General features: G+C 36.6%; 1 protein-coding gene across 1 annotated transcript; it reads left to right on the top strand.

Moving 5' to 3' along the window:
* Positions 1 to 3,821: 3,821 nt before the first annotated feature.
* Positions 3,822 to 5,234, top strand: LOC130430706 (putative nuclease HARBI1). The gene is made up of 3 exons (XM_056759845.1): positions 3,822 to 4,444; positions 4,552 to 4,769; positions 5,083 to 5,234. The coding sequence occupies exons 1-3, from the start codon at positions 3,822 to 3,824 to the stop codon at positions 5,232 to 5,234; spliced, it is 993 nt and encodes a 330-aa protein (XP_056615823.1).
* The last annotated feature ends 5,894 nt before the right edge of the window (positions 5,235 to 11,128 follow it).

Raw genomic sequence — 11,128 nt, 5'->3', positions numbered from 1 at the left:
TTTTCTTGTATTCAATGTGTCTCATGTACAGCTGCTTTGTAACAATGAAAATATATATAAATAAATAAAGTTGAGTTGAGCAGTCTGGCTAGTGGTATTTTTATTACATTTATATTCACATTAATTAACATTTTTTTATATATAAATCTTAGAAAATATTTTATTTACTTAATTAGAATAATTGATGGCATTTGATAAAATATTAGATTATTAATTGTGTAATCATATTTTAAGTGTCTATTAAGTAATCAATCAATCAATCAATCAATCAATCAATCCATTATCCATCCATCCATACATCATGTGAAATCAGAAATATTATGAAGCTGATATTTTAAAATGTAAGATAGCTTTTTAAGAGTATGGTGCCCAAAACGGATCGCGCCTGCGCACAACAAACGTTTGTTCACTCCACATGGTGCTTCACTAGGTGAGTACAGAGCATGTTTTCTTATTTAGTCTTATCTTCATGTGTTTATTTTGATTATACTAAATTAAGATCCGACTGGATATTACATTACCTTATATTGACGTATTTTGAAGTATATTTTACATTTAAATCTAGCATATGGGTTAGTCTATTTCAGCTAAAAACATACCAAAGTATATTTATATTTTTAAACCTTCCGAAAGTGCAGTAAAATAAGTAAATGTTTCTTATCGATTTCAGTCAATTCAATTCAATTCAAGTTTATTTATATAGCGCTTTTCACAATGTGTATTGTTTCAAAGCAGCTTTACACTGGCAAACAGGAAAAACAGAAAAGTTAAAACACAGCACAGTGCATGGTATTTATACAACGAGTAAGATCATTCTAATAAATATCTAATTTCTAAATAAATGAATGAATGCAGTCTCCCGGTGAGCAGGCCAACACTGCCCTGCTGTGGCGAGGAACCCAAACTCCAATGATTGATTCATGGAGAAAAAAACCTCGGGAGAAACCAGGCTCAACCGGGAGGGCCAGATCCCCTCTGACGTGTCATAGCTGCACTCAGACTGGTGACATGTGATTTTAGTTTAGCATTAAATACCAAATATTGAAACTTCAGCATTATTAAGACAAATAGTCCGTCTTTGCTCTTGGTTGGGGATGTAGTGGTCTGAGCTGGGATGGTCCGATGGTCATATTTCTCTTGGCTGGTGGTGGAATTGCCTTAGATGGAGCTGGGATGGTCAGTCAGTCTGCAGCTGTAGCTGGCGTAATCTCAAATTGGGGATGGGCATCTGTCAGTCGTCTGGACACGGTGGAACTTCTTCCTACCTCGGGATGGGCATCCCGAGGCAGAGGCGGAAAGAGAATAAAGAGAATAATTAGCGTAGCTGCTGTTCATTAACTATGTATTAAGTGAAAGCTTGGCTGAAAAGATGTGTCTTTAATCTAGATTTAAATTGGGAGAGTGTGTCTGACCCTCGAATAGTATCAGGAAGGCTATTCCAGAGTTTAGGTGCTACGTATGAGAAAGCTCGTCCCCCTTTGGTGGATTTAGTTATTGTGAGTTTTATAAAAAGTCCTGAGTTTTGAGATCTTAGAGAGCGTGATGGGTGTAATGTGATAAAAGCTCGGTTAATTAAGTAGGTGCTAAACCATTTAAGTCTTTGCAAGTAATTAAAGGAATTTTAAAATCAGTACGATACTTAATGGGTAGCCAGTGAAGCGATGATAAAACTGGGGTTATGTGATCGTATTTTCTTGACCTAGTAAGAACTCTGGCAGCTGCATTCTGAACTAACTGTAGTTTGTTTATCGATGATACAGGACAACCACTAAGTAGAGCATTACAATAGTCAAGTCTTGAGGTCACAAATGCATGAATAAGCTTTTCTGCGTCAGCAACACATAAAATATTTCGTAAATTGGCAACATTTCTAAGGTGGAAGAAGGCTGTTTTTGTGATATTTTGAGATGTGATTTTTAAATGACAGGTTGCCGTCTAATATAACGCCTAGGTCTTTAACTGTATTTGTTGGAGAAACAGTGCAGCTTTCACTTTTCAGGTTGTAATCTGAGCTATTCTGTTTATGTGCTTTTGGTGCTATAAGTAATATTTATGTTTTGCTAGAGTTTAAAAGGAGGAAATTACTAGTCATCAAATGTTTTATGTCCTCGATGCCAGTTTAGATAGCTTGAAGGAATCATCTGGTCTTGATGAGATATATAGCTGAGTATCATCTGCATAACATTGGAAGCTAATTCCATGTTTTCTAATAATGTTGCCAAGGTGCAGCGTGAATATGGAGAAAAGCAAGGGTCCTAAAACAGATCCCTGAGGTAATCCATAATTTACTTGCGTGAGATTTGACGATTTCCCATTTAAATGGACATATTGATATAAATTGACATCATAAGAATTACACACTGTCTTCCAGCCAATAGATGAGGGCTAATGTTAATGAATGCGGACCAGAGAAAATAAACTGCACAAGGCAAAAGTGTAACATAAATTATTATTAATGAGGCTGTGGGAAGAAGTGAACGAAAACACATCATATTTGCAAAAATATTCCGTTTATAGACTGGTTCATCATTATTAAATAGAAGTTTGATAGAATAGAAGTGTATTAACCTGTGTTTAAATGACAAGCATTGAAATGTTTAATTCTCTTCATGTCAGTGGGCTACAGGCTTTTAAAAACAGATTCCACTTCTCAGTTGACAGGTGACAGGAACTAGGAGAGGTGTGAATATCTCTTTTAATTTTTTTTGAAAGAGCAGAGTTTAGGATTAATGTCTTATCTGCAGGGTGACAAATAAACGTAAGACGCCACAATACCACAAAATGCAGGTACATTAAGCTAATGTACCTGAAGGCGCCCTGGAGCCTGCTCACACTCAAAGCCAGGCAACCTTGAGCTGTGAAGTTAACGTCATGGTTAACATGCTGTAGTTTTTGGAAAAACAGCCGACCGGTGCCTTCAAAAAGACCTTTTCTGCAGGATTCACCATGGACGGATCATTAAAGGGACTTCCTCCAATCAAGAGGTCAAATGTGCCCTACTACACCAGATGTTTCCTTGTGATGGTCCGCACGTCTTTGACATATTTAATTTTGCCGATGGCAGATCTCAGAGGTCTTTCAAAACCAGATATCCTGTTGCAATCCCGTCAAACAGGGAAAGGAATATGATTGGCTGCCACTTATGAGCTGGAATGTAAGGATACACTCTGTGTAACATGTCATGGATGATGGACGAATCCACATGAAAATGAAAGGTGCCAAAGGTATGACAAAAAAACATTACGTGACATTAATACCAGACAAATAACTGAACCAAGAGAAGAACTTCAATATAACAGATAACAAGGTGAAAACAGGTGATGGGGATGAACTAATGAGGAACAGGTGAAAACAGTCAATGATGGGATCGTGGGAAAAGGTCCTTAGGGAAAACAAGACCAGGGACAGACATGAATGTCACACTATGTGGCTCAAATTCAAATGCACTTTTATTTGCAAAAAACTCATTAACACAAATGCTCCAATCAGGGCCCGTATCCCTAAAGAATTTTTGTGCAAAAAGTGGCTCCTAGCGGCCAAATTCTAAGAAAATTCTCAGAGTCATGATGTTTTCTTAGAATTTCCCCTAAAAGTGACACCAAAATCCCAGTTAATATAAAAGCTATTCCTCAAGATTCCTAGCGCTTAAAAGGGCTCCTAAGGCGAGATCTGCTAAGAGCAGGGAAGAGGACTTTTAGTGGCTTAGGAGTTCCCCTAAGCAGCTGCACAAAATGGCCAACAGAGGAGGCAGGAGAGATGTCCTGCAAACACTGGATGACAGATAATTATTGAGACGCTACAGATTGGATCGTGCAGGAATCATGTTTGTGGTGGACCTCCTTAGAGATGCAATTACTTCACCAACTCGACGCCACAACGCTATTACACCGGAGAAGAAAGTAATCACAACCCTGAGGTATTTGGCAACAGCGAAAATGCAACAATGCAGCAGTGATGACTTGGGTCTGTCCCAATCCTCCGTCAGCAGAGTCATCACCCAAACACTGACAGCTTTGTCACAACCTAATATTGTGACACAATTTGTTTCATTCCCGCTGGATGCCCGCACTTTACACACACATAAAAGGGCATTTATGGACATTGCAGGATTCCCTGGCGTTGTGGGTGTAATTGATGGAACACATGTGAGAATAATTGCGCCATCAGAGGACGAGGCAGTCTTTGTTAACAGGAAGAATTTCCACAGCATCAATGTGCAAATAGTGTTCAATGCGGCCTGTAAGATTTTGGACATTGTGGCTAAATGGCCAGGCTCCACACATGATGCGAGAATACTCTTTGAGAGTGGCATCAGACAGCTTTTTGAGAGACGCTATGTGCCAGCTAATTGCCACTTGTTAGGGGACAGTGGCTACCCATGCAAACCATGGCTCCTTACACCTTACCTCAAGCCACGCCATGGGCCCCAATTAAACTATAACAGGTAAGCCAAACAATACAAAAATCATGGAAATAAAATGCAAGCAATATGTTAGAGCATCCAAGTGCAATATTTCCATAAAATAATTAAAGGTCTGTATTCTATTGTAGGGCCCACAAGACAACAAGAGCGGTGGTGGAGCGTTGCGTAGGCCAGCTTAAGAGGCGCTTTCATGTTCTCCACGGAGAGGTGCGGCTGAGGCCTGAAAAAGTCAGCAAAGTCATCATAGCCTGTGCAATATTGCACAATATTTGCAAGGTTAGACAAATTGCAGAACCTCTGGAGGATGGCGATGAGGATGAGGATGAAGACAACGATGAGGATGGTGGTGAAGAAGATATTCACATTCCACAGGGGAACCTAGCCCAGAGTGGACTGCCTTACAGGGCAAACTTCACAAATGTACATTTCAGGCAAGCTGTAGCCCCATGTCATTTGAGAACTTGTGCAGTAAAACTGTGGTAGTTCTTAATACCATCACATCACCTGCAATTGTTAAATGCAAGACACAGAACACAATCTGTAAATGGTTTATTTTTTAGGTGTTCAATTTTAAGGCGGTAGTATTCCTCCTGAAGGGAAAGGACTTTTTTTTGTTTTTCAAACACATCAATTGTGAGTTGCAATCTTCTCTCCTGCAGGGATGCTGACGGAGCAGGTGCTTAAGATGGGAATGGTGTTTGATCCGCCGGGCTATCCTGAGAAGCAGCTGCAGATGGTTCAGGCGGCAATCTTGTCGGCAAACTTGATGGGCCCGGTTCTTGTGATGTCTCCATGCTACAGAAATACATAGGCCTAGTGTATTTATTGTTTTGATTAAATTAATTTAATACAATGAGCATGGATAACACATGAAATGGCTTCTGCAATGAATAAACACTGTTGATATGAATAACCCTGTGTCCTACCTTTGCTGCATTTCAAGGGCCTGCATCATTGACGTGTCAATGCCTGTTGGCAGCCCGGTGACACTGACCTCAGAGTGTCCCAGGACTTGAAAGACAGTGTCGGCCACCTGGGACAGCCGCTTTGCAGGTGGTCCACCCCCTAGAAAGAAACAGTCAATGAACACAGTACTTAGGCATGTAAATTAACTTTGCCAGCAGGAGCAAGTTGCCAGATTATGTGGTAGGCTATAGTATTTTGCTCACCTGTGAGTGAGGATTCCCGCTTGTGTGCTGAAATCTCATCTTTTGCTTTGGACTGCAGCACATACCACCTTTTCTCACAATCGTCGCCTGTCCGCACCACTAGTGGAAAAGAGGCATTGATTGTTTGGGATATTGTGTCCCAGGCGCGCCTCTTGCCTTGGCTAGTGACAGTTGGGCCAAATTTTCCTCGTAACATACCTTTATGTTCGTTCACCAACTGGGCCAGCAACAAACCTTGCTCCTCAGTCCAGTTTGGCTTGCGATTCCTTTTTTTCTCCATTTTCTGTGTTTGTAGGATATTTGTTAACAAGCCTTCATAAATAGACCAGCCAGCAATCACAGACATTGATAAAAGCTGAGCCGTGTTACCCTCGTTAAGACCACACTGAGTTGTAACGTTGTAATTTCTACTTCATTACGGACAGCCCCTTGAGATAGGCCATCTTGTTTTCAATGGGGTCCATATCGGAGTGAAAGTACAAAATATGCCAGCTAGGATATTAATCTGAGCAAATAAGACACGAATCATTATTTGAACAGGGTGTAATGAGCTAAAGTTTTCACATATTTTAGATTCTAATGTTAGGCTATAACCCCTACAGCTTACTATTCATTTTCCAGATATTTTCTTGAAAGTGAAATATTATTTACAATTACAGTCTGCATAAGATTAGAGTGTATAATTATGTTTATTGATTTGAGGGTACATCCTTTGCTCATTATCACCAAAAGTTTCATCAAACTTGTAGGATCAACCAATCACGGCTTTTGAAATGATGACTCATACCTAGCAACGGGGTCAACCACACCTCCTCACTAAAATAGGATTTTCCATCCATTCCTTGCTCAGAGTTCACTGAAAATGTTCTGGAATCACTTCTAAGCTAAAACTCCTGGCAAGGAATTTTTAGGTTAAGTTAGGAGCTCTCTGAGAGGATTCTCAGAATCTTTAGGGATACGGGCCCAGGTCTAAGCTTGAGAACGCCATACTTTTTAGAGGGAAGACAAATGTTAACGATCCACGGGTCGACATCCTTCAGCTTCCGCCCCCATCGTACATTAAAAAAAACATCAAATTCATAAAGTAATTTATGTAGAAAGAGTCAAAAATCCATATACGACAAAACTGGGATCAAACTATGGTAAGCCATGAAGTCAACTTCAAGATTTTGCATGTGAATTCTTATCTTATCATAACAAACATTGTATCTTTGTAAAGGTCTGAGACTCAAGAATACATATTTCATCACGGTTTCATAAAGTAATTTATGTAGAAAGAGTCAAAAATCCATATATGACAAAACTGGGATCAAACGATCGAAAGCCATGAGGCCAACATCAAGATTTTGCATGTGAATTCTTACATTGTATCTTTGTAAAGGTCTGAGAGTCTAGAATACATATTTCATCACTGTTTCATAAAGTCATTTATGTAGAAAGAGTCAAAAATCCATATATGACAAATCTGGGATCAAACAATAGAAAGCCATGAGGCCAACATCAAGATTTTTAATGTGAATTCTTACATTATCATGACAAACATTGTATCTTTGGAAAGGTCTGAGACTCTAGAATACATATTTCATCACTGTTTCATAAAGTCATTTATGTAGAAAGAGTCAAAAATCCATATATGACAAAACTGGGATCAAACAATGGAAAGCCATGAGGCCAACATCAAGATTTTTAATGTGAATTCTTACATTATCATGACAAACATTGTATCTTTGGAAAGGTCTGAGACTCTAGATTACATATTTCATCACTGTTTCATAATGTCATTTATGTAGAAAGAGTCAAAAATCCGTATATGACAAAACTAAGATCAAAAAATGGAAAGCCATGAGGCCAACATCAAGATTTTGTATGTGAATTCTTATCTTATCATGACAAACATTGTATCTTTGTAAAGGTCTGAGAGTCTAGAATACATATTTCATCACTGTTTCATAAAGTCTTTATGTAGAAAGAGTCAAAAATCCATATACGACAAAACTGGGATCAAACTATGGAAAGCCATGAAGTCAACTTCAAGATTTTGCATGTGAATTCTTATCTTATCATAACAAACATTGTATCTTTGTAAAGGTCTGAGAGTCTAGAATACATATTTCATCACTGTTTCATAAAGTCATTTATGTAGAAAGAGTCAAAAATCCATATATGACAAAACTGGGATCAAACAATGGAAAGCCATGAAGTCAACTTCAAGATTTTGCATGTGAATTCTTACATTATCATGACAAACATTGTATCTTTGTAAAGGTCTGAGACTCTAGAATACATATTTCATCACTGTTTCATAAAGTCATTTATGTAGAAAGAGTCAAAAATCCATATATGACAAAACTGGGATCAAACAATGGAGAGCCATGAAGTCAACTTCAAGATTTTGTATGTGAATTCTTACATTATCATGACAAACATTGTATCTTTGTAAAGGTCTGAGACTCTAGAATACATATTTCATCACTGTTTCATAAAGTCTTTTATGTAGAAAGGGTCAAAAATCCATATATGACAAATCTGGGATCAAACGATCGAAAGCCATGAGGCCAACATCAAGATTTTGCATGTGAATTCTTACATTGTATCTTTGGAAAGGTCTGAGACTCTAGAATACATATTTCATCACTGTTTCATAAAGTCATTTATGTAGAAAGAGTCAAAAATCCATATATGACAAAACTGGGATCAAACAATGGAAAGCCATGAGGCCAACATCAAGATTTTTAATGTGAATTCTTACATTATCATGACAAACATTGTATCTTTGTAAAGGTCTGAGACTCTAGAATACATATTTCATCACTGTTTCATAAAGTCATTTATGTAGAAAGAGTCAAAAATCTGAGTATGACAAAACTAACATCAAACAATGGAAAGCCATGAGGGCAACTTCAAGATTTTTAATGTGAATTCTTATCTTATCATGACAAACATTGTATCTTTGTAAAGGTCTGAGACTCCAGAATACATATTTCATCACTGTTTCATAAAGTCATTTATGTAGAAAGAGTCAAAAATCCATATATGACAAAACTGGGATCAAACAATGGAAAGCCATGAAGCCAACTTCAAGATTTTTAATGTGAATTCTTATCTTATCATGACAAACATTGTATCTTTGTAAAGGTCTGAGAGTCTAGAATACATATTTCATCACTGTTTCATAAAGTCATTTATGTAGAAAGAGTCAAAAATCCATATATGACAAAACTGGGATCAAACAATGGAAAGCCATGAAGTCAACTTCAAGATTTTGCATGTGAATTCTTACTTTATCATGACAAACATTATATCTTTGGAAAGGTCTGAGACTCTAGGATACATATTTCATCACTGTTTCATAAAGTCTTTTATGTAGAAAGAGTCAAAAATCCATATATGACAAAACTGGGATCAAACAATGGAGAGCCATGAAGTCAACTTCAAGATTTTGTATGTGAATTCTTACATTATCATGACAAACATTGTATCTTTGTAAAGGTCTGAGACTCTAGAATACATATTTCATCACTGTTTCATAAAGTCTTTTATGTAGAAAGAGTCAAAAATCCATATATGACAAAACTGGGATCAAACAATGGAGAGCCATGAAGTCAACTTCAAGATTTTGTATGTGAATTCTTACATTATCATGACAAACATTATATCTTTGGAAAGGTCTGAGACTCTAGAATACATATTTCATCACTGTTTCATGAAGTCATTTATGTAGAAAGAGTCAAAAATCCATATATGACAAATCTGGGATCAAACAATAGAAAGCCATGAGGCCAACATCAAGATTTTTAATGTGAATTCTTACATTATCATGACAAACATTGTATCTTTGGAAAGGTCTGAGACTCTAGAATACATATTTCATCACTGTTTCATAAAGTCATTTATGTAGAAAGAGTCAAAAATCCATATATGACAAAACTGGGATCAAACAATGGAAAGCCATGAGGCCAACATCAAGATTTTTAATGTGAATTCTTACATTATCATGACAAACATTGTATCTTTGGAAAGGTCTGAGACTCTAGATTACATATTTCATCACTGTTTCATAATGTCATTTATGTAGAAAGAGTCAAAAATCCGTATATGACAAAACTAAGATCAAAAAATGGAAAGCCATGAGGCCAACATCAAGATTTTGTATGTGAATTCTTATCTTATCATGACAAACATTGTATCTTTGTAAAGGTCTGAGAGTCTAGAATACATATTTCATCACTGTTTCATAAAGTCTTTATGTAGAAAGAGTCAAAAATCCATATACGACAAAACTGGGATCAAACTATGGAAAGCCATGAAGTCAACTTCAAGATTTTGCATGTGAATTCTTATCTTATCATAACAAACATTGTATCTTTGTAAAGGTCTGAGAGTCTAGAATACATATTTCATCACTGTTTCATAAAGTCATTTATGTAGAAAGAGTCAAAAATCCATATATGACAAAACTGGGATCAAACAATGGAAAGCCATGAAGTCAACTTCAAGATTTTGCATGTGAATTCTTACATTATCATGACAAACATTGTATCTTTGTAAAGGTCTGAGACTCTAGAATACATATTTCATCACTGTTTCATAAAGTCATTTATGTAGAAAGAGTCAAAAATCCATATATGACAAAACTGGGATCAAACAATGGAGAGCCATGAAGTCAACTTCAAGATTTTGTATGTGAATTCTTACATTATCATGACAAACATTGTATCTTTGTAAAGGTCTGAGACTCTAGAATACATATTTCATCACTGTTTCATAAAGTCTTTTATGTAGAAAGGGTCAAAAATCCATATATGACAAATCTGGGATCAAACGATCGAAAGCCATGAGGCCAACATCAAGATTTTGCATGTGAATTCTTACATTGTATCTTTGGAAAGGTCTGAGACTCTAGAATACATATTTCATCACTGTTTCATAAAGTCATTTATGTAGAAAGAGTCAAAAATCCATATATGACAAAACTGGGATCAAACAATGGAAAGCCATGAGGCCAACATCAAGATTTTTAATGTGAATTCTTACATTATCATGACAAACATTGTATCTTTGTAAAGGTCTGAGACTCTAGAATACATATTTCATCACTGTTTCATAAAGTCATTTATGTAGAAAGAGTCAAAAATCTGAGTATGACAAAACTAACATCAAACAATGGAAAGCCATGAGGGCAACTTCAAGATTTTTAATGTGAATTCTTATCTTATCATGACAAACATTGTATCTTTGTAAAGGTCTGAGACTCCAGAATACATATTTCATCACTGTTTCATAAAGTCATTTATGTAGAAAGAGTCAAAAATCCATATATGACAAAACTGGGATCAAACAATGGAAAGCCATGAAGCCAACTTCAAGATTTTTAATGTGAATTCTTATCTTATCATGACAAACATTGTATCTTTGTAAAGGTCTGAGAGTCTAGAATACATATTTCATCACTGTTTCATAAAGTCATTTATGTAGAAAGAGTCAAAAATCCATATATGACAAAACTGGGATCAAACAATGGAAAGCCATGAAGTCA

Source organism: Triplophysa dalaica, chromosome 10 (assembly GCF_015846415.1).
Source record: "Triplophysa dalaica isolate WHDGS20190420 chromosome 10, ASM1584641v1, whole genome shotgun sequence".
NCBI lineage: Eukaryota > Metazoa > Chordata > Actinopteri > Cypriniformes > Nemacheilidae > Triplophysa > Triplophysa dalaica.
This window is presented reverse-complemented; position numbering and strand designations above follow the sequence as displayed.